This window comes from Leuciscus leuciscus (assembly GCF_965113295.1).
Source record: "Leuciscus leuciscus genome assembly, chromosome: 22".
In the NCBI taxonomy this organism is placed as follows: Eukaryota; Metazoa; Chordata; class Actinopteri; order Cypriniformes; family Leuciscidae; genus Leuciscus; species Leuciscus leuciscus.
Window position 1 is genome coordinate 27,336,603 of NC_138746.1, and position 25,055 is coordinate 27,361,657.

At 40.7% G+C, this 25,055-nt stretch overlaps 2 protein-coding genes and 1 long non-coding RNA gene across 3 annotated transcripts in view; 1 reads left to right on the forward strand and 2 right to left on the reverse strand.

Annotated features, from left to right (window-relative positions):
* The window catches only part of LOC309487005 (uncharacterized protein), a 344,782-nt gene that overhangs the window by 165,001 nt on the left and 154,726 nt on the right, over positions 1–25,055 (reverse strand). The window lies entirely within an intron of this gene.
* The window catches only part of LOC309487037, a 206,986-nt gene that overhangs the window by 13,763 nt on the left and 168,168 nt on the right, over positions 1–25,055 (forward strand). The window lies entirely within an intron of this gene.
* haao (3-hydroxyanthranilate 3,4-dioxygenase) overlaps positions 3,275–25,055 on the reverse strand; it is a 37,222-nt gene continuing 15,441 nt past the window's right edge. The window contains exons 7-11 of the mRNA XM_082154534.1: positions 24,422–24,465; positions 22,474–22,619; positions 12,036–12,104; positions 11,816–11,898; positions 3,275–3,558 (exon numbers count right to left, since the gene is read on the reverse strand). Coding sequence (XP_082010660.1) covers positions 3,483–3,558; positions 11,816–11,898; positions 12,036–12,104; positions 22,474–22,619; positions 24,422–24,465 — 418 coding nt within the window. The 3' untranslated portion in view covers positions 3,275–3,482. The remainder of the gene's footprint in view (positions 3,559–11,815; positions 11,899–12,035; positions 12,105–22,473; positions 22,620–24,421; positions 24,466–25,055) is intronic.

Below are 25,055 nucleotides of genomic sequence, written 5' to 3' on the forward strand. Positions count from 1 at the left end.
GCAAACGTTATCACAGTATTTGTGTGTGTGTGAGTGTGTGTGTGTGTGTGTGTGTGTGTGTGTGTGTAGTTTCAAAAAATTGCGCGAACGTTATCACGTTATCACAGTTCGTGTGTGCGTGTGTGTGTGTGTGTGTGTGTGTGTGTGTGTGTGTTGCACATCCATAATTGCAAAGGGGACGCGATTAAAACTTAGTAAACTTAGTAATAGAACGTTCCTTATTATAACCACTTCACAAATGCATTCTGGGGACACCCAAAATGGTTATTTGATACATTTATGTACTTGTACATAAATGTATCAAATAACCATTCCGAGACGTTTAGTCCATTCTCATTCGTGTCTCTTCATCATCTGGGTCCAGCAGCAGGGCGGGGATATGCAGCTAACATTTAAGGTGGTACACTCCAAAACAGCTCTTTTTAAAACAGGCCCCAAAAATGACATTTTCAAATGGTTATAATTAGGGTTGGGTACCGAAACCCGGTTCCAATAGAGAACCGGTTCCGACGTAAACGGTAGTATCGAGACCGAATAAGAACGCAACTTTCGGTGCCTGATTTCGGTGCCTGACTTTTTTCACCGCCCCCTATAAAACATCTCGCGGCATGAATGATCCAATAACAAAACATCTCCAGTTAACCAGCAGAGCATTCATTTAGTTCGTTTGTTAAATAAGAGACGATCTAGCGCTCTGATCTAGCGATCTGCGATCAGTGGCGCGGATTATTGTGGCTCGCGCACACCGCACTTTCTTCACGCGCGCTTCAATACGTTGGACGCGGACGCGCTTCAATACGTTGCAGAGATCGATCTATTTATGAGGCGTCGTCTAGTATGTGCGCGGAGAGTTTGTGTGTGCGTGCTCGCGTCTCAGATGAGTATGTGCGCGAGTGTGTGTGTGTGTGTGTGTGTGTGTGCTCGCGTCTCAGATGTATGTGCGTGAGTTTGTGTGTGTGTGAGCTCGCGTCTCGGATGAGTATGTGCGCGAGTTTGTGTGTGTGTGTGTGTGTGTGTACTCGCGTCTCAGATGAGTATGTGCGCGGAGAGTTCTGGTGAAATCAAAAAATATAGCCTAATGCACACAAAGTGTCCCTGCTTGATTTACAACCACTGATGAGCATAATCGGTTTAAAAAAACAACAACAACAAACAAAAAACTACGAATGCGGATTAGAACCCAAAACCTCTGACATTCTTGACTAAAGTTCAAGTTCAGCTGCAGTGTTCCTCTTCGGGTAAGTCTAGTATTTTAATGCCAACTGCAAATCTTGCATATCATCAAGTATGAAGTATATCAAGTATATTTATATGAGGCTATACTATGTGTGTTAAATATTTCTGCTCAGTGTCAGATATTTCTCTGTTTTGTAAAAGTCTATAATATATAATACGTAATATAATATATAATATATATAAATAATATGAGAAGAACATTTTTTGATCTTAACTTAAGTGTTTTCGGCTACATCAGTAGCCTTTTAAACGGCACAATTTTTTATTTAATCAGAAATCAGAAAATCTTTTTCAGAAAACACACACAGGTATTATTTTTTTGATAAAGTGTGTGCGGTTTCGTTTTCTTAAGTACCGGTTTAAGAACCGTTTAAGCACCGGAACCGTTTGAAAAATACCGAGTAAGTACTGGTATCGGATAAAACCCAACCGATACCCAACCCTAGTTATAATAAATTAACTGTGGGGTATTTTGTGCTGAAACTTCACAAATGCATTCTGGGGACACCCAAGACCAATATTACATCTTGTAAAAAGGGGCATAATAGGTGCCCTTTAAGGTGATTTGATTCTTTGCTGGCTCTTAAGGGTCAACTGTTTGTAATATTTTCCATTCTTTGATCTTCTCTCTCTTTCTTTCTTTACTTTTCATTATTCTGTATATATGTATTCTTTGTTTAAGTGTATTTGTATGTATTCTTAGCTTCATTTATTAAAAACCATTATATGCTTGATTGTCTCTATTGCTGCTCACCGATCATAGTCACTTAAATGTTTTGATCTTTAGCTACAAGCTTTTATACTGTTGAGTACTTTAGTTAGTAATCTAATAGAACAGGAACGTTATTCTCCATGGCCAGAAGAATAACCTTTCTTGAGGGTTGATAAGAAGAATAATCTTTCTTGAGAGTTGATAAGAAGATTGTACTGTTGGTTCGGTGGACAACAGATCAGTCAATTTGAAGTTAATTCTGTTAAAAGGTATTCCGGAAGCTGATCTAGCCAATCTATATGTTCATAATTAATTATAATCCGTTGTGTGTATTGTGGTGGATTTTTAATAGATAAAATAGTAAACTGTATATCAAACTAATATTAACTCTAACATCTAACCTTATTTCTCTTTTTAGACCTAACATGATAACACTTTGAAACACAATGTACTAAAACGTTCTGTCCTGTGTTTTTGAATGCTGTATGTTGTGTTGCCATATCCCTTTTACTTTGGTTGTGTGAGTGTAAAAATAAGAAATATGGAAAATGAAACTAGACAGATGACTAAATTTGAACCTTGTGATTAACAATGAAGTAATCATTAAAACAAAGTTTGCTTTACCTAGTGACAGAAGGGTTTGCATATGAAGAACCAATCAAATTCATATAATTTTGCCATACCTCCCTATTCTATAAAAACTGTTGTATTCTTTTAGCTGGTGGGATTCTCAGTGGAATTTGTCAGAGATCCTCCGGCCTTGCTTCTTCTTGGGGGAGATTCTCTGAGAACTGCTCGAGAGATCCTCCGGCCGTGATTAAAGCATTTAGAGGACATTTGCTGAAGTCTGTTTGTCGATTATTCCTGCACAGGAAGTAAGCTAGTAAATATTATATAAATATTATGTAGTTAGATAAAAAAAATATATATATATATATATATATATATATATATTCATTTCATGAATGTAAGAATTTGATAAGACTGATTGGCTGCAATGTAATTAGGTTGAGCTGTGTCCTGTATAGCAAAATAGCCCAAAAGGGAAATATATACCTAATATACCTAATTACATTGCAGCCAATCAGTCTTATCAAATGCTTACATTCATGAAATTAATATTGGATTGATAGAATAGGAAATATTACGCAGTTGGTATTTTTAGGTACATAGGTGTTGGAAAAATTAAATAAAATGAAAGAATAATACGGATTATGATGGAGACTTAATTACAAAAATTATATTCAAGAAACTTTTTGAGAGTTTATTATCGACTTGCACCTTTGCACGTATAGAGTGTTTAAATTTATTAGAAGATTTGAGAGATGTTTCTTAAGATTTTTATTATTATTTAAGGCTTAATACAAGGAATGTATGGTTATTTGTCTAATGTCTGAATATGATGACTATTGTGAATATGATACTGTGGTGGATACATAAGTGTTTACAATAAAAGCTGTACATTGGAAAGAATATGAAGTTTTAAAGGTCATACATTTTGCCATAAACAAGTGATCTAACTTCTTTATGTGTCTCAGAAAGGTCTCTTCCTGTCTGGGTCTTGGGAAACATACAAAGCAACACAATCCTGTGACCGTTTCCACTGATACCTAAAGAAGCCCACACACAAACACAGTGGTGTTAACCAAACAGTTGTATCATTCACACTGACATAAATACTTGTTGATTTGGTTTCTTTTCACTGAAATTTCCCATCCCTTGCAAACAATTCTTTCACTTAAAGGGGTCATGAAATGGAGAATCTTGATATTTACACATATTTACAAAAATGTCTCAGGTTACGACTGTGCCTGAGAAGGGAACGATACGCTGCGTCGATGACGCTTTGGGCACGCCTCCGCGTGATTGCGTCTGAAGTATGAATGTCAACTAGTCCAGTGGCGTCACGGGTGGGTGATCTCATGACCAGGAAAGAATAAAAGCACATCCGGAATGACCGGCGTTAGCCTATATTAGCCGAAGCAAGTCGATCACAGGGATGAAGGAAGTATGGCAGGGCGACGTAGCCTTCTCAGGGAACTAGGGTTACAGTCGTAACCTGAGACGTTCCCTTTCGAGGGAACTCACGCTGCGTCGATGACGCTTTGGGAACGATAATACCCAAACGCCGTACTTACAAGTGCCTGTCTGTAGCTACGTTTACATGGACACCTTTAGGTTCAATCGGAATGAAATCAATACGATTGATGAATCCGAACACGGTGTTTACATGAACGATAAATAAAGTAATCGGGTTGATGTGCGCGTTTATATGTCACAAGTTTCAAATCGGAATAGATTTTTTGACATGCGCACACTGCACAAATACAGAGTTTCCCGCTGTTCGCGCATAACTATTCTCCTCTATTGGTTCTTTACTTGTTTTAAACAGCAGACGTAATTTTAATCCGTCTCTGGTCATGATTTGGAGACAATGAGCATATTAACCGTTTTGCCGTGCTGCTTATATTTATCACGCAGTAAAAAATGCCCCTCCCCGCGGCCAATACAGGCCTTGGTCGTCTGTGGATGAGAATCCAAAACAAGGACTGGTGGGACGTTGTCCTGCTTCACTTCACAGACGCTGAGTGAAATGAGAATTTTAGAATTACGAATATAACTTATTTATATGACACTTTATTCAACAGGAAGAACAGCTCGTTCCGCGCATTAAACGTCATTACGCTATTTAACGTCATCGCACATGCGCAGTCCTTTCAGTTTCGGTTTTCAATCCGATCAAGTGTTTACATGTTCTTTCGATCGGATTACAAAAGGAATAAACCACCCCTTTCAATCCGATCGAAATTTCATTCAGATCGAGCTCAATCGGATCGATTAAGGTGTTTACATGAAGGTTTTTTAGTCCGATTGAGCCGTCAATCCGATTATAAGTGTCCATGTAAACGCAGCTTGTGTGAAACTGTGGCACAACTAAGACATAAGGACCTGAGTACCTCGGGCAGTGTCCAGGTCCAGGCTATTCATAAAACCTCATGAATGTGATCGGGGAAGACCAACACGCCACATCACAAACCTCTTGAAGGGATACACCCGAAATGAAGGCCTTGGAGGCCGCCATACTCCTGGTTGAATGAGCTCTGACAGCCAAAGGTGAAGGCTGACCAGAGACCCCGTAAGTAAGAGAGATAGCCTCGACTATCCACTTGCTGACTGTCTGTTTAAAAGCAGGAATGCTTTTCTTAGGGGATCCAAAACAGACAAACAGCTGATCCGATATCCTCCACAGGGAAGCTCTGTGGACATATGTATCCAGCGCTCTTCCTGGACAGAGGAGGTTCAGCTTTTCCGGGTCCTGATCTCTGAAAGGCTTGCAAAACCATAGGCCGCAATGCGAACTCAGGGCATGTGGCGGATACCGATAAGTCCTGAAGATCTCCTACTCATTTTAAGAGAAGAAATAGCTAGATGGAAGACTGCTTTTTACGTCAGAAACTTTTCTGAAACAGTTTTAAAGGGCTCGAAGGTCAGCCAGGTCCCAAGCAGGAACCCTGGTTCGAATTGCAGGCCTCAGCCTCAAAGTACCACGAAGGAAACAAGTTATTAGAGGGTTCCTCCCCAAAGATGCCTTATCCACAGGGCCATGGTAAGCCGCTATGGCAGCCACATAAACCTTAAAGGTAGAAGGGGATAGCCCTGCCGAAAAGCGATCTTGTAGAAACTCAAGCACTGAACCAACCTCAGCCCCTGACTCGACAGGATGTCTGGTCCAATGTTTTGGTCCCCTGGGATGTATACTGCTCTCAGGGACAGAATCTTCCCTAGGGACCACAGGAGGATCCGGTGGGCCAGTTTGCATAGTGGACGTGAATGCAGACCCTCTGGTGATTTATATAAGAGACCACCGACGTGTTGTCTGAATGGACCTCCACATAATGGTCTCTTAGGTTTGGGAGGAAGTGCCCCAATGCCACAAAGACAGTCATCATCTCCAGGCAGTTTATGTGGCTCTAAAGATGATGACTCCTCCATAAACCCTGAGCTATGCGGCCTTCCATTACCGCTCCCAAGCCTGTGAGAGAGGCGTCTGTCATGAGAGTGACTTGATAATGAACTCCTAACACAGGACCCTGGAACAGGAACCACGGTTTCCTCCATATAACCAAGGCGTGGAGACATGCCGTGTGATCTTCCTCAGGGAAAACCCTTTGGTCCTGAGCCACTACTGCACGTGTCTCATGTAGAGCAGGCCAAAAGGAATCACGTTTGACACAGCTGCCATCAGACCCAACAGTCTCTGAAACTGCGCGCCCACGACGTTCCCTCTCGCCATCGGACTAGTTGACATACGTGCTTCAGACGCAATCGCGTAGAGGTATTCCCAAAGCGTCATCGAAGCAATGCGAGTTCCCTCGAAAGGGAACTCACTGCAAGTTGACATAATAATAAATAACTATAAACAAATAAATGTACAATGAAATGTAAAAAAAAAAAACAAGTATTTATACTTATAATTATTTATATATGAGTATTTATACTTTTATTTCCTTATTTATGTATATTTGTATTTTTTTTTCCACTTATTAATTTTTTTCATTGATTTATTTCCACACTTATTTATGTATATTTGTATTTATGTCTACATTTATTTATTTCCACATTTATTTATTTTTACATTTGTGTCCTTATGGTAATGATGGGCCGTGTTTTACCTCAGACATAGCAATCGAGCTTAGAGTGGCAGTGCTGAAGCTTTGAGGCCACAGTGACACCTTGTGGTGTGACCAAACGAAACGCAAGCCTTTGCAAGTCACACAGGGAATGAATGACTATGGGCAATATGGCCAGGTTTAAGTCATTTAATATCAACCTAATTGTATGTATATTGGGGGACCATACATACTCTTTATCCTGGACATGGCCTTAAAACATCATCCGGTTGGTATTTCTAAAATGTTTTGGCACACATGAACAGAAACCTTCAATCTTCAACAGATCTGATAACAGATACTTCGACACGGAAGCACATACACGTGAAATTATCCACTATTAATCGCATTTAATGTAAATGGGCTGGATAGGCTGATAGGAGCTTGCGTTTATTGTCAATGAGACTCCCACACCAGCTCAGAACGCAGAGAGAAACCAGCGTACATTTTACCAGAGCTGCCAACTCTCACGCATTCACTGTGAGACTCACGCGATTGACACTTTTCACACGCTCTCACGCCACACATCCATTTTCTCACGCACAGAAAAATCGCGAAGCAAAGAGGACACGGAGACCGACAGACTAGACAGAGCAGGTTACTTATGATATAAAAAAAATCTCAGCTCTCAGATTCTGTCAATTTTATTACGAAATTCAAACGAAATACCGTTTGGTCGCTTGTAAATGTGACGTGACAGATCCCTAGCGGCACGTGAACCGATCATCTCTACTAGCTTAATAGTAAATAAACACGAATGAACACTGTTGAAAGATACAGTACAACTTACCGAAATGTAGGCTTCCTCATACATAATATCGATCAATCAGTGTTTTTCATCTGCGGAAAGGGGTCAATAAAACAGCTGGAGAACAATTATGTCACATAACATTTACCTCAAGAAAGCCATTTAATTATGGGGGACCAAATCTGCAGAAATTAAAAATGAATAAATACATAAATAAATATGCAAAGAAATGTAAAAATAAATAAATAAATGACTATACTTTTATTTCCCTATTTATGTATAATTATATATTTTTCCACATTTATTTATTTTCTCATTTATTTATTTTTGCATTTATTTATTTCCACTTTAATTTTTCACATTTATGTATATATGTATTTATGTCTACATTTATTTATTTATACATTTATTTATTCATTTATTGCTCTGTATGCTAATGAGGGGGGCGTGTTTTACCTCAGACATAGCAATCGAGCTCAGAGTGGCAGTGCTGAAGCTTTGAGGCCACAGTGACACCTTGTGGTGTGACCAAACAATACGCAAGAGGTTTGTGGACGTGACTTTACAGGTCACGCAGGAAATAAATGACTTAGAGATGGACAATATGGCCAAAATCTTATATCACGGTTTATGTCCTTAAATGAATACATACATTTATAAATAAATAAATGTATAAATAAATAAATGTAGACATACATACATATATACATAAATAAATGTGAAAATAAATGAAAGTGGAAATAAATAAATGCATAAATAAATAAATGTGGAAAAATATATAATTATACATAAATAGGGAAATAAAAGTATAAATAGTCATTTATTTTAGTTTTTTTACATTTCTTTGCATATTTATTTATTTATGTATTTATTTATTTTAAATTTCTGCAGGTTTGGACCTCCATATTTAATGACCATAATATATGCTATAGCAGGTTAGTTGGTTAGAAAAAAAGAGCTATAGAGAGTATTTTGCTAAATATGTGTACTATATTACATATTTATTATATTTTTTACTTATATCATTAAATAAAGTTATTATAATAAAAAAAAACTCATTACATTTCATTTAAGTAATTTTTTACTTAAATAATACTACCAGCTGATAGGGCTCTGCAAAACGTGACTGCAAATTCAGTTTACATTTGCATTTCCTAATTTTGCATGACAACATGTGACAGTTCAAATGCTTGAAAATATAACACATTTTAAAGATGCTGCTCTTAAGATACTGATTAATTGCAACACCAATTGTACAACATCAATTGAAATTATTCAGGATAAAATCAAACAAAAGGTGCTCATGTAAACGTAGTTAGTGAAACACGCATCTCATGCCATACATTGTACGTACACAGAAGCATCATGCCCATTCAAACAGTACCTGTCGTGCCCCCCCAGATTTTTGAGCCAACTGCATTTTTAAAGTAACTTCCAAAAACAACATTGACAGCGACAGAAACAAACTTTTCCATTACGGGATATATTTCCCTCTTTAAATTGATTTCCAGGGGCATAAAAAAAAAAAAAAAAATCATCATCATGTGTCAAATTCTTAATATTGCTATTTTTATTTCATTATTATTTTATTTCTTATATTGTTATTTCATTTTGTATGAAATGTGCTATATAAAAAAACTTGCCTTGTCTTAATCAAAAAATGTAATTAGAATAATAAGGCACCATAGGGCTGTTACCAATAAAATAAAATCAGTATCAACAAAAGCAGTCTTTGCACTGCAGATGGGGAATGTACAGAAGCTGACTCTGAAGTGGCTTAAAGATGAGGTATAGCCTATTTACACAGACTTATTTTAGATTTCATTGTAAAGTGCGCTGGTTCCTTTCTGCGTTCTGAGCTGGTGTGCGAGCCTCATCGACAATAAACGCAAGCTCTTATCAGTTACATCCAGCGCATTTACATTAAATGTGATCAAAAGTGAGTGGATCATTTCAGGCACATCCTAGTCTTACATGGAGATGTGTTATCAGATCTTTTGAAGATGTGGTTTCTGTTCATGTGTACCAAGACATTTTAGAAATCCCGACCGAACAATTTTTTATGGCCATGTCCAGGATAAAGAGCATGTATGGTCACCCAATATACAGTGGTGGTCAGAATTAATGGCACCCCTGGTAAATATGATAAAAAATGGCTGTAAAAAATAAATCTGCATTGTTTATCATTCTGATCCTTCATTAAAAAAAAATGCAAAAATCTAACCTTTCATTGAAGTAAAAGAATTGAAAATGGGGAGGAAATCACATTATGAAATAAATGTGAAATGTGAAATAGATGTTTTTTCTCCAAAACACGTTTGCCACAATTATTGGCACCCCTAGAATTTTTTTACAAGTAAAATATCTCTGAAGTACATTCCCATTAATATTTACCTTTATTTAGCACACCAGGGACTAGGAATATGAAATTGTCTTCACTTCTTGTTTCACAGGAGTTTAAATATGAGGAAACACAAAGGCCAAATTCCCTTAATCATCCATCACAATGAGTAAAACCAAAGAATATAGTTCTGATGTGCATCAAAAGATTGTTGAGCATCACAAAGTAGAGAGTGGCTGTAAGAAAATAGCTACAGAATTGAAAATCCCCATTTTGGCCATCAGGGCAATAATTAAGAATTTCCAATAAACTAAAGATGTTACGGATCTGCCAGGAAGAGGACGTGTGTCTGTATTGTCTTAATGCACGGCGAGAAGGAAAGTTTGAGTGGCTAAAGACTCTCCAAGGATCACAGATGGAGAATTGCAGAGATTACTTGAGTCTTGGGGGGTCAGAAAGCCTAAATTTATCAAACAACCCCTACACAACCACATGTTGTTTGGGAGGGTTTCAAGAAAAATCCTCCTTGATCCTCCAAAAATAAACTCCAGCATATTCAGTTGTCAAACATTACTGGAACTTCAAAAGGGACCGGATTGAAACAAAAAAAGGGGCTTTTTGGCAGCAAACCCACCAGATGTGTTTGGTGGAAACAGGGATAAAAAGTACCCCATGCCTATGGTTAAATATACTGCTGGATCTTATATGTTGTGGACCTATTTTTTTTGCTGGAGGTCCTGGACATCTTGTTCAGATACATGGTATTATGGATTCTAGCAAAAACCAACAGATAAAAAAATCAAACCTGACTGCCTCTGCTAGAAATCTTATAATGGGCCGTGGTTGGATCTTCCATCAGGACAACGGTCCAAAACAAACATCAAAATCAACACAAAAATGGGTAACTGAGCACAAAATGAAGCTTCTGCCATGGCCGTCCCAGTCCCCTAAACTGAATCCTATAGAAAATGAGTGGGGTGAACTGAACAGAAGAAGCACCAACATGAACTTGTGAATCTGAAGGATAGATTCTGTATGGAGGAATGGTCTCTGATTTCTTGTCAGTTATTCTCCAAACTCATCAGGCATTTTAGAAGAAAACTCAGATCTGTTATCTTGGCAAAAGGAGGTTGCAAAAAGTATTTAATAACAGAGAGCCAATAATTATGGCCAGTGTCTTTTGGAGAAAAGCATTTATTTTATAATGTGATTTACCCCCCACTTTCAATACTTTTACTTCAATGAAAGGTTCGATTTTTGCGAATCTTTTTTTATGAAAGATCAAAAGAACAAACAATGCAGATTTATTTTTTACAGCCATTTTTTATCATATTTACCAGGGGTGCCATTAATTCTGACCACAACTGTACATACAGTTAGGGTGATATTAAATGACTTAAACCGTGATATAAGATTTTGGCCATATTGCCCATCTCAAAGTCATTCATTCCCTGTGTGACTTGCAAAGGCTTACGTTTAGTTTGGTCACACCACAAGGTGTCACTGTGGCCTCAAAGCTTCCGCACTGCCACACTGAGCTCAATTGCTATGTCTGAGGTAAAACACGCCCCACTCATTACCATACAGACAAAGAAATGTATAAATAAATAAATGTAGACAAATGCAAAGACACATAAATAAAAGTGGAAATAAATAAATGGAAAAAAATAAATACAATTATACATAAATAAGGAAATAAAAGTTTAAATACTCATTTATTTATTTATACATTTCTTCATACATTTATTTATGCATTTATTTATTATTAGATCAACTTTGGAGTAAGACCATCAAGCTCAGTTATTGTTCAGTCAGCTTGGAGTACGTCAGAAATAGAACGAGGCATCAGTTTACTGTCGAGTGCATCCAGTGTTGACAGCATCACAGATTATAATGGGTTCTATTGTCTTTTGCCATGGATATGATGCAATCACAGCAGTGGGCATTTACTTTCGTTTCTGCTGAGGTAACGCCCCTTTCCCAGAGAGTGTAAATAAGGATGGACATTTTTTTTTACAAATAATGGACCGCTTTTGGTGCAAAATCTGGAACTGCATTTCATGACCTCTTTTACACACACCAGTAACACAAATGCTCATCACACTTACTCTGTCTCTCCAAAAATAAGAAGACAATACCCTGCAGACAGGATGTACTCCTTGCCATTCATGAAGACATTGGAGGACCCCTCCTAAATAAAACACAATCCAAAGTAGGAAAAGAGAAGGAAAGTATAAAGCTAAAATAAATATAAAACAGAGGGAACATAAATATTAAACAAAAAACGTAATGAAGAAATTATGTAACAATATAAAGAATAGATGTTACCAGCTGCCAAATCCAGCCATCAGTTCGTCTTCTAGAGGATTCAGATATCCCAGGACCAAAGAGTAGCGTCTAACAGAGAGAAAATCTAAGTCAGCATATGCATCACTGCCATAGCTTGATTCTTGACCAAACCTTTATATTGTTATTTTCACGTTGCATCTTAAAGACTCTCTCAATGAAGGAGTGCAGAACCGAGGAAAAACTTTTATTTTAAATTCAAAACCAAGAAACTCAGGAAAACCCAGGCAGACCAGCATCAAACAGACTATACAGCATTTAACCTAGACTAATAAGAGAACCAATAACTAACTCAGGGGCTGTTTACATGACACCGTTTTCAACTAAAAACATAAGAAATGTTATGCGTTTTGGCCGTTCATTTACATGACAATGGCGTTTTGGGTGCCTGAAAAGTACAAGTACACTTTCAAAGTGCAAGTTTTTGAAAACGGTCTCCGTGTAAACAGCAAAAACGTGAATCTCTGAAGACGAAGACGTCAATCGCCATCTATTGGCCTGGCAGCAGAATACAGCATTTTTAGTAGTTTTCGTGGATCCGTGTGAATTGGTTTGACAATGGTGTCATCTGTACACTGACAACTCAAAGGAAATACTTCTCCATTTTAAGCATATCATTGTAAACGTACCCTAAAACTGAGGGCTTATATACACAGCAAACAAAGGGTAACTAAAACGAGGAACACCTGAACTGAATACTCAAATCAATCCGTAACTATGGTGACAAACAGACAGGGAACGGAGGATGACTGAAACAAACTAGAAAACGCCTCGGTTACGACTGTAACCTCGGTTCCCTGAAGAGGGAACGAGCGTTGCGTCGAAATGACGCTATGGGAACGCTTTGCGTGATGACGTCTTGAAGCACATGTAAAATCAGTCCAATGGTGTGGCGGAACGTCAGAGGCGGGTGACGTCACGTACCAGGAAGCTATAAAAGCCGGCCCGAAACAGAAAACGAAAGCTTCGTAAAGTCTGAAGTCGCGCTGACAGGCATGAAGGAGATATGGCAAGGCGACGCAACGCTCGTTCCCTCTTCAGGGAACCGAGGTTACAGTCGTAACCGAGGCGTTCCCTTTCAAGGGAACTCGCGTTGCGTCGAAATGACGCTATGGGAACGTCTATACCAACGCCTCCATAGCTACAAATGTCTGTCCTGTGTGTAATCATGTGAGCAGCACTAAGAAGACAAAACATGAGACCCTGGAGCAGAGTCTAAATCCAGAGAGTAGAACCTGACAAAGGTGTGCGGTGAGGACCAGCCTGCCGCACCACAGACGTCCTGTAACGATACTCCTGATATAAGGGCCTTAGAGGCCGCCATACTCCTAGTAGAGAGCGACCGGACAGCCAAAGGAGAAGGGTGTCCAGCCGCCTCATAAGCAAGTGAGATAGTCTCAACCACCCACTTGCTCATCCTTTGCTTAGACACTGGACCTCCCTTGTTAGGGGAGCAAAAGTCACTTTTACGCCACAGGGCAGCTCTGTGGACATACGCGTCTAACGCCCGAACAGGGCAAAGCAAATTATTCGCCTCCTGGTCGATTTCGAAAGGGAGGAGGACCTCCAAGTGCCACGAGGGAAACGAGATACCAAAGGAGTCTTTCCCCACAGACATTCCACCCAAAGGACTGTGGTAAGCACCTACGGCCGCCACATAAACCTTTAAAGTGGACGGGGTCAGACCTGCAGTGAACCGGTCCTGCAGGAACTCCAGAACTGTACCAATTGGGCAGTTGACTGGATCCAACCGACGGTCACTACACAAAGAGGTGAATACTCTCCAGTTCAGGGCATAAAGTTTCCTCGTGGAGGGAGCTTGGACTGTAGAATGGTCTCAACAACCTCAGTTGAGAGACCTGACTCTATGAGCTGGGCCCCCTCAGAGGCCAAGCCCACAGGTTCCACAGTTCTGGTCGGGGGTGAAAAATCGAGCCCCCTGCTTGGGACAGAAGGTCCCTCCTGACGGGTAGCTCCAGAGGAGGCCCGTCGAGGAGGGACACAAGATCGGGAAACCATACTCTGCCCGGCCAGCGCGGGGCTAAGAAGCAGGCAAACCCGGTCCCTGCGAACTCTTTCCAGAACTCCCGGGAGCAGAGCAACTGGGGGAAAGGCGTACAGACGTAGCCTCGGCCACGTCTGTACCATAGCATCCAGTCCCAGAGGAGCTGGATGCGTGAAGGAGAACCAAAGTGGACAGTGAGACGTCTCTCGAGACGCAAACAGATCCACTTAATTTCCATATCAGCTCCACCACCTCGGGGGTGGAGCCACCATTCCCCGGGCCTCGGCCCCTGCCTCGACAGAGTGTCTGCTCCTATATTCTGGACCCCGGGGATGTAGGCTGCCTGAGTGACAGCAACTTCCCCTGGGACCACAAGAGGATATGGCGTGCCAGCGCAAACCCCCTTGATATAGGCGACTACCGACGTGTTGTCCGTATGTACTACACATGGTGTCCCCTGAGACCTGTGATAAAGCTCCTCAGAGCCCGGAAGACAGCTAACATCTCTAGGCTATAGAATGCCAGGAACGATGATGGTCTTCCCACAGACCTTGAGATGAGCGACCCTCAGGATCGCTCCCCAACCCGTGAGGGAAGCATCCGTCGTTAGCAGTTTGCGACGACAAGGAGCTCCCAGCACTGGGCCCTGGGACAGGAACCAAGGTTTCTTCCACATAACCAAGGCACGTAGGCATCACCGCGTGACCTTGATTGTGCGAAATGGGTTGCCCCTCAGGGAAAAACCCTCTGGTCCTGAGCCACCACTGCAGGGGCCTTATGTGCAGCAGTCCAAAAGTATCCCGTTGGAAGCTGCTGCCATGAGACCCAACAGTCTCTGGAACTGTTTCACAGTGAGTAGCTGGCCTAGCTTTACACTTCTCACAGCTGCCAGGATGGAATCGAAGCGTGGCGATGACAGGCGCGCCTGCATCGACACTGAATCCCAAACCACGCCTAAAAAAGTGGTCCTCTAAAAATGGAGAAAGCACACTCTTCTTGGCGTTCAGCCGTAACCCCAACTCTTTCATATGGGCGAGAACAACATCTCGATGTTGAACCGCCAACTAATGCGACTGAGCTAAAATCAACCAATCGTCGATGTAGTTCGTGATGCGAATACCCCGGAGGCGCAGAGGCGCCAGAGCTGCATCCACGCATTTGGTGAAAGTGCGGGGTGATAAAGCCAGGCCGAATGGAAGAACTCGATATTGGTATGCTTTGCCCCCGAAAGCAAACCTCAGGAACTTCCAATGACACAGACGGATGGAAATATGCGTCCTTGCGGTCTATCGTGACAAACCAGTCCTCGGACCTGATCTGTGGCACGATTTGTCTCAAGGTTAACATTTTGAACTTGAGCTGCATGGCTGACTCGCACAGAACTCGAAGATCTAAAATGGGACGCAATCCCCCGTCCTTTTTTGGAACTATGAAGTACCGGCTGTAAAACCCGGTTTCCCTGTTGGAGGGGGGTACATATTCTATGGCCCCTTTCTCTAACAGAGTGTTTACTTCCTGTTCCATAACCAGAACCTGCTCGGGGCCCACCACTGTGGGCAGGACCCCCATAAACCGCGGTGGGCGTTAATAGAATTGTATCTAATACCCTTTTTCCACGGTCTGCAGGACCCAACGAGAAACATTTGACAGTAGCTTCCACGCTGTCAAAGATTCTACTAGAGGTACCAGTCTCTCGAGACTGGTTTCTGGATTTTGTTGCTGTTTGTGGTGCATACACTCTGTATGAAACCGGTTTTCCCCACGATTTCGACACCTCGGTGTGGAGATCGGGGAAAAACGGAAGGCTTCTTCGCTGAGGCTGTGTACGAGATGGCAGGAAGCGTTCGTCGGGATTGAACCGAGCCAAGCGGGATCGGCGCGTACGCAATGGAAGCGCCTCGCAATGCACACAGTCACCACCCTCGAGTGCTGACTGGGCATGCTCCTCACCCAAACAAACAACACAAAGAGTGTGAGTATCACCTCCCGTTAAATAACGCGCGTGCTTCCACACCCTGATGAGAGGCACTGGATCTATCAGAAGGATGTTGAGATAAGGCAGAGCCCGTCTCAACATCCACTGATAAATCCATTTGTGAACCCCAGGTCTGAGATCGACGCCGTGCCTCGGCAGCGGCGGGACCCAAGCCCTGGGGAACGTGGTCGGGATTGAACCGAGCCAAGCGGGATCGGAGCGTACGCAATGGAAGCGCCTCGCAATGCACACAGTCACCACCCTCGAGTGCTGACTGGGCATGCTCCTCACCCAAACAAACAACACAAAGAGTGTGAGTATCACCTCCCGTTAAATAACGCGGGCAGGGATGGACACACACTCTAAACTGCTGCTTGCTCGCCATACTGAATATATATATATATAATAAAGACAGACAACACCAAATAACAAGGACAGATTCAACACAGAGCGCAACTGAAGACTCAGAAAGCTTTCGTTTTCTGTTTCGGGCCGGCTTTTATAGCTTCCTGGTACGTGACGTCACCCGCCTCTGACGTTCCGCCACACCATTGGACTGATTTTACATGTGCTTCAAGACGTCATCACGCAAAGCGTTCCCATAGCGTCATTTCGACGCAACGCGAGTTCCCTTGAAAGGGAACTAATTTAGGGGCTGTTTACACGACACTGTTTTCAACTATGTCTGTTTTCAACAATTTTAAGCATATCGTTGTCGTGTAAACGTACCCTAAGAAACACAGACATGAACAGAACAGAAAAACAGATCAAAAACAAACTCAAAACGTGACAGCTATACGTTACTATAATAGAGATAGTAAATGGTAGAGTCATCCTGTAACGAATGAAACTGTGTATTTACATGCATCACATTATTGTGCGGTGTGCCCTTTAAGAGACTGATCACGTCATTCATGACGTGTGCTGTGCGTGATGACGTTATTGAGTTCTGAGTGTGAGATGAGAACCACAGTAGATGATAAGCGTGCTCTACCTTCTTGTTGTACTTTTGTTTATTAGGGATTAGATTATTAGATTATTATTAATCTGACATCGCTAGCTTTTATCTTAATCGTTATCGCTAGCACAAGTCAAGTCAAGTCAAGTCATCTTCATTTATATAGCGCTTTTAACTATGTAGATTGTTTCAAAGTAGCTTTACAGAGATAAACGTATAATTTAACAACACGCTAGTATATTGCTAGCCTGTTAACCTGCCATCCGTGCTTGCCGTCTCGTGTGCACTCGCGCCTTTTACAAGTCCATCAAACAACTGTGGTGAGTAGGATCAGTCAACAAACACAGTGAATAATGTCTTCTCCTGTTATTGTCACTTGCACTTCGTGTCACATGTATAGCATAGCCTTCTCTGTCAGCACAGAGGGCTGTGCTTCTCTGTCAGCACAGAGGGCTATTTCATGTGATAAATGCAGGGAGATAGTCAGGCTGATGGAGAAGATAGATAGTCAGGCTGATGGAGAAGATTTCGGAACTAGAGACACACATCCAAACTTTAATCGAGGATAGTAAGAATGCAAGGGCATTGGATACCTTTGGATGCGACTAGCTTAGTGAACTCTGTACATTGTTCGGTTACGGCTGTACAGCCTGTGCAGCAAGGCAACTGGGTGACCGTGAGACGCTGTAGTCGCGGGACAAAACACTACTCTTCCGTTCCGATTACAATAACAAATAGATTCTCCCCACTCATTGAAACACCCACTGAGAATCCTGCTGAAAGTGCCCTAGTTATTGGCGATTCTATTACACTGAACGTGAAAATAGAGACACCAGCCACCATAGTCACGTTTGCCGGGAGCCAGAGCGCCTGACATCAAAGCAAATTTAAAAGTACTGGCTAATGCTAATCGTAAATTCTCTAAGATTATTATTCACGTCGGCAATAATGACGTTCGAGTTCGCCAGGCAGAGATCACTAAAATTAACATTAAAGAGGTGTGTGAACTCGCAAGTATGATGTCAGGCACTGTAATATGCTCTGGCCCCCTTCCTGTTCGCCAGAGTGATGAGATACTTAGTAGACTGCGCTCACTCAATGGCTGGCTGTAAGTGGTGTCAAAATAATATAGGGTTCATAGACTATTGGAAAAGTTTTTGGGGCAGACCTGACCTGTTGAAAAGAGATGGTATTCATCCCTCCTGGGATGGTGCTGCTCTTCTCTCTAGTAATATGGCACATAGTCTTAGAGCTCAAACATGAATTGGGGCTCAGGTCAGGAAGCAGACAGACTGGCTAAACCGACCATCTGTTACCTGTCTCACGTCACTGAGGTCAGATAAATCCCATCATATAGAGACTATTTCACCTAGATATCATCATATAGAGACTGTGTCTGTTCCCCCAAACCCATTTAAGGGTAAAAATTGAATCGATGTTCAACAAATAAAAAATAAATATAACACAGATGAACAAATGATAAAGCTTGGGTTGCTGAATATTCAATCCTTTACTTCAAAAGCACTAAAAGCACTAATTGTTGGTGATTTTAAAATACATATAGATAACGTAAAAGACGCATTGGGATGGCATTTAGAGACATTCTGAACTCTATTGGAGTTAGACAAAACGTGTCAGCAGGGCTGGACTGGCCATCGGGCATACCGGGCATTTGCCCGGTGGGCCGACGTGCTTTTTGGGCCGATACATCTCATACTCATACATCATTTTTTTATTTTTTTTTATTTTTTTTTAACGGCCCATAAAATGTGTACATCGGCGGCCCATTCGTTTTGTTTTGTTTTGCTTAATTGGCGCCGCTGGGTTTGTGCCGGTGTAATGCAGTGGTCAAAAAAAGTCAGTGTTAGTTGTTTTTTTTCTGACAGACCAGCCCATGAAACACGTAGATCAGCGGCCCATTGGTTCTTTTCTTGATTGACACTGGGCTGGCCCAATCACAACTTTAAACGAGTGAGCGAGCGTGCAGCAGTGTCCGTTGTATCTGTCAAAATAGTCTGCGAGATGGAGAAGAAACGCAAGGATTGTGCAGAGAAATAGCGTGAAAAAATAGAACCAGGCCCTTAAAGCAGACACTGTAAAATGTGTCAAAATATATGTTTTCTGCCCTTCATCAGCTCCAGTGATGATGATGATAGTGAGGAGGATCAGGAGAGAGATGAGAAAGTGTAGAGCCTGCGGTAAGCAGAACTACTTTCAAAACACTTAAGCTATGTCATGATCGAGTGTAGGAACCCATAACCCAGTTACAGATTATTTCCACATTGCATAGTTGACGATTACATAGACAGTATATAAAGGCGATTACCGCAATTCACTAGAAATTTAATGAGAGGCGTTTGTAAACCATGTTTTCCGCCAAAATAAAAGCTTGATGCAGTTTGCGTCAAAATAAAAGATCATGTGCTTATCTCTTTCAAGTATAGAAATTGGTACAAAACTAATTATGAAAGTTTCCTTTATTTTTTTGTGCATTTGTTTTACAAAATTTGGCTATTACTGTCATTGGATTAATATTATAACTATTATTATGTAGTAGGTGTAATGTAAATAGACACTGTAACTAAAAGAGGTTTGAATTTTTTGTTTAATTTGCACACTGAATATGGGTTGGAGCTTTTAATTTTGAACTCTCAAAGTGCACCAGATTGATGAATTTAACATTAAAATGAAGGAGAAGGACCCCTAGAAGGACCGAGGTCCACCCACCACAGTTTTACCAAAAATCCTGTGAGAAACACTGGTATTGCTATGCCATTGCAGCTTATAGCTTGTTTTAGGATTCATCACTGTGGAGTATAGTTCAACTGTATTAATTAATAAATGTCAAATTTTCACTCGTTCCTATACTCACTCATTACATGGCATTAGTGGTTTTAAGGAATAGGAGTTGGTATGCATATAATTAAGGGCGTGCAAAGATGGGTGGTGTTTATGATCATATAGTGGGCCAGTCTGGGCCGATTTTTTGTCCCAGTCCAGCCCTGCGCGTCAGGACCCACTCATTGTCATAATCATACTTTAGATCTAATATTGTCACATGGAAATTGTTAATGCCATTGAAATTCTGCAGCAAAGCGATGACATCTCAGATCATTATTTAGTCTCGTGTATACTCCATTTAGCCAAGGTTAAAAAGCCGACTTGGCTATAATATTCCTGATCAGTTTCATCTCCTCAGCATCCCAGATAGCTAAGAAGAACTCGATATTGCGACTTTTGACTCTCTCTTTTCCAGCACTTTAGACACAGTTGCGCCTTTGCGCTTAAAGAAGATTAAAGAAAATAGTCCAATGCCGTGGTACAACGAGCACACTCGGGCCCTTAAGAGAGCAGCCAGAAAAATGGAGCACATCTGGAAGAAAACAAAACTAGACATTTTTCCGAATTTCGTGGAGAGAGAGCACGATTGCGTACAGAAAAGCCTTAAAAACTGCTAGATCTGCTTATTTTTCGGCCTTCTTAGAAGAATACAAACACAACCCTAGGTATTTATTTGACACAGTGGCTAAATTAAAAAGAAATAAAGCTCCTACTTCTGAAGTTTCCAAAGAGCATAGCAGAAATGACTTTATGAACTTATTTACTTACAAGATTGATAATATTAGAGAGAAAATTATAACTATGCAACCATCTACTACATTATCACATCAGGCAATGCCTGAGGCACTGTGTTTCCTCAGGTAGTGTCCCTGAGGAAAAAATCCATTCATTCGTTGCAATAGGAGAGGAAGAATTGTCTAAACTCATTAAATCATCTAAATCATCAACATGTATGTTAGACCCTATACTGACTAAGCTACTGAAAGAAATGCTTCCAGAGGTCATAGATCATCTTCTTAATATCATTAATTCATTTTTGTCACTAGGATATGTACCAAATACTTTTAAGCTGGCTATTATTAAACCTTTTATTAAAAAAACCTAACTTGATCGTACATACAGTAATTAGTTAATTACAGGCCGATCTCAAATCTACCCTTTTTGTCAAAGATACTAGAAAAAGCAGAATCCTCACAACAATGTTCCTTTTTAGAAAGAAATGGTATCTGCGAGGATTTCCAGTCAGGATTTGGACCGTACCATAGTACTCAGATTGCTCTCATAGAGTTACAAATAATTTGCTCTTATCATCCGATCGTGGTTGTATCTCTCTATTAGTGTTACTTGCTCTTAGTGCTGCATTTGATACCATTGACTACAACATTCTTTTAAATAGACTCAAAAATGATGTTGGTATTAGTGAAATTGCATTAGCATGGTTTGAATCATATCTGACCGTTATCAGTTTGTAGCAGTAAGTAGCAGTGAGTACCACAAGTCTCAGAACTAGGACCGTTGCTGTTCACTCTGTACATGCTACCCTTGGGAGATATCATTGGGAAGCATGTGATTAGTTTTCACTGTTATGCCGATGATACTCAGCTGTATATCTCTTCGCACCCCGACGAAACTTGACAATTCAAGAAATTAAAGGAATGCATAGCTGATGTAAAAATTTGGATGACTAGGGATGACAAAGGGTAGATTTGAGATCGGCCTGTCATTAACTAATTACTTTTAATAAAAGGTTTAATAATAGCCAGCTTAAAAGTTTTTGGTACATATCCTAGTGACAAAAATGAATTAATGATATTAAGAAGATGATCTATGACCTCTGGAAGCATTTCTTTCAGTAGCTTAGTCAGTATAGGGTCTAACATACATGTTGATGATATTGATGATGCACGTCATCCAAATCGTTTCGCTAGATAAGACCCTATTCCTCAGCTAGGATCGTGCAGAGCCCTTTGAAGCACTTCAGAGCCCTTTGAAACTGCATTTATTTGGACTTCAACAATTTGGTTACCGTTGAAGTCCATTGTGTGGAGAAAAATCCTGAAATGTTTTCCTCAAAAAACTTACTTTCTTTTTCACGGAAGAAAGAAAGACATGAACATCTTGGATGGCATTGGGGTGAGTAAATTATCAGGAAATTTTCATTTTGAGGTGAACTAATCCTTTAAATTTAACATTTAATTTAATATTCAACAATAATATTGATCTTCCTGCATTGACACTATTATACAAGAACTGAACTGAGCTGGACGATGATATCACGGTTTACTTCAAAGTGGCTATATATATATATATATATAAATGAACTAAATTAATAACTTTTTTTAAACAAAAATGAAACATCACTGAACTTACTTAAGCTGGACTGTGATGCAATTTTCTTCTGGAAACAAACTTTTTTTGCATTATTTTCCTGTTATCTCTGTAAAGCTGCTTTGAAACAATCTGTATTGTAAAAAGTGCTATATAAATAAATGTGAATTGACTTGACTTGACTCTACCTTATGCTTATGTCGATACCTTTCTGATGAGAAATTGCTCATAGTCAGACCTCTGATTGGATCTCATCTGACTGACTCTTGCAGGAAGTAGGACTGATTGGTTTAGCTAGCCGCCTTCTCCTCACCTCAGTCTCAAACTTTGCTCCAAACATATTAACCGGCTGACCATAGGCCAAGGCAGGCTTCTGCTTTTCCACCCACTCACTGAAGCAGAACGGTGTCATCACATCCATAGTGTTAAGTGGGTATGGGGCTGGCTGGATGGGTTCAGCTGCAAAAATTAAACAGTTACTGGATAAACCAAATTATTAAGTACAAGAAATAAGTTACCACAGTGTATAACGGCTACTTGATATTAACAACAATTTTTTTTTTTTTTTTTTTGTCTGTCTGTCTGATCTTGTTTGAGGTACCATGTGAGTCAGGCCTGGCACCGACATCACTTAAAGTGTTAGATCACCCCCAAAAATAAAATTGTCATTAAAGGAGAACTCCGGTGAATTTTTAAGTTAATCTTGATCGTTAGACCTTTGTGAGTACTGTCTATAGAAAAAAAAAATGAACCGGATCGGTGCTTGCAACGCGGAGCTGTTACAGTTAATGCCCAGAGCTCCCATTCAGCTAAAACGGCAGTTCTGGGGGCATAAACCTTTCTTAACCTTTCAGTTCTGTCTTTGTGCCTCTTAACAGACACAAAATGCAATTAAAATGTCTGTCCAACATGAACAGGGCCCTTACATGACAACGAGATGCGTTTAGCAACTTAGCCATTGTTTAAACTCACCTAAATAGCGTTTTAGACAGCTGGCTGTAGTCTCGCGCTGAAGTCCCGTGGGAACTCAGTTGTAGCCGGAAAAAGTGCACGTGATTTAAAAAAAAAAAATTTTTTAACCACTTCAGGGGAAATCCCGCCCTGCAGCTGATTCTAAGGTTTTCATTGGTCATGTCAATCGTCACTGTAACCTAAACCAATTAAATCAGCTGCAGGGCGGGATTTCCGCTGAAGTGGTTTGGGGAAAAAAATCGCGCGTGGGAGGAGCGTCGTGTTCCGGCTACAACTGAGTTCCCACGAGACTTCAGCGCGAGACTACAGCTAGCCGTCTAAAACACTATTTAGGTGAGTTTAAACAATGGCTAAGTTGCTAAACGCATCTTGTTGTCATGTAAGGGCCCTGTTCATGTTGGACAGACATTTTAATTGCATTTTGTGTCTGTTAAGAGGCACAAAGACAATCTTTAGGTTTATGCCCCCAGAACTGCCGTTTTAGCTGAATGGGAGCTCTGGGCATTAACTGTAACAGCTCCGCGTTGCAAGCACCAATCCGGTTCGTTTTTTTTTTCTATAGACAATACTCACAAAGGTCTAACGATCAAGATTAACTTAAAAATTCACCGGAGTTCTCCTTTAATACACTGAATAGTTCACCCACATGTCGTTCCAAACCCGTGAGACCTTCGTTCATCTTCGGAACACAAATGAAGATATTTTGATTAAATCCGAGAGCTTTCTGATCCCCACCGCATAGACTGCACCACTTTCAAGGACCAGAAAGGTAGTAAAGACATCCATGTCGTTAAAATAGTCCATGCAACTACAGTGGTTCAACCTTAATTTTATGAAGCGACAAGAATACTTTCTGTGCGCAAAAACAAACAAAAATAACAACTTTATTCAACAATTTCTTCTCTTCCAAGTGAGTCTCTGACACTGTTCATGTCAGCACCACAACGAATGTCAATACTGAGCCGGCGTTCTGACGTAGAACCCGGAAGTGCTGCACTGTGTTTGCAATGAGAACAGCGTCAGAGACTGACACGGAAGAGAAGAAAGATGAATGAAGGTCTTACAGGTTTGGAATGACATAAGGCTGAGTAATTGACAGAACTTTCATTTTTGGGTGAACTAACCCTTTAATATTACACAAAACCTTCAGAAATAGAGAAGAACAAGTCATCAGGAGACCCCTGAACAATAGCACTATAAAAATAATGGCATGTTAAATGTAAAGGTATTTCACATTGTTTCATCGTGCATGACACACAACAAACAGTAAAGGGAACTACTCTATTTACCTGGATCAGGTTTTCCTGTTTTATGCTGTTTGGAATCCATAAACCTGATATATACAAAAGCAAGTCATTATTTGTGCTTACATGCATATGCACATGAAAAAACTGAGAGGACTACTGAGAGACCCCAATGACTTTATTTTTATTTTTGTATTCTTTATATTATTCATTAGAATTTATTTTGTTTTTAAGTAATTATAAGGTATTTGGCACATCCCTATATGCAAGGTATATTTGCTATATGTGTGTATATTTGCTGTAACTAAGGAACAGAATATTGAAGTTTCACATGCTTTTATTACATACTACTACGAAGAATGAAAACAGAACTTCTGGTCCAGCAACCAGTGCTCTTCTGGCTTCAAGCTCCCCTGCCCCATGTATGCTGAGCTGTTGGAGGTAACGGAGCACGCTACCGCCAGGCACGAGTTGCGGGATGGAAGAGACCGCTCGGGGAAGGCTGGACGAGCCGTTTCTTTCTGGCCACAATCCACCAGCTCCTGTGAGCCTTCCCGATCTGCATTCCGAGATTGAGAAGGTATGGAAGAACCCGTACTCTGCCCACATCCATCGATATCAGCATGCAAACTATGCAAATATCGAGGGAATGTGCGAGCATGGGTGTAAGTCAATGCCT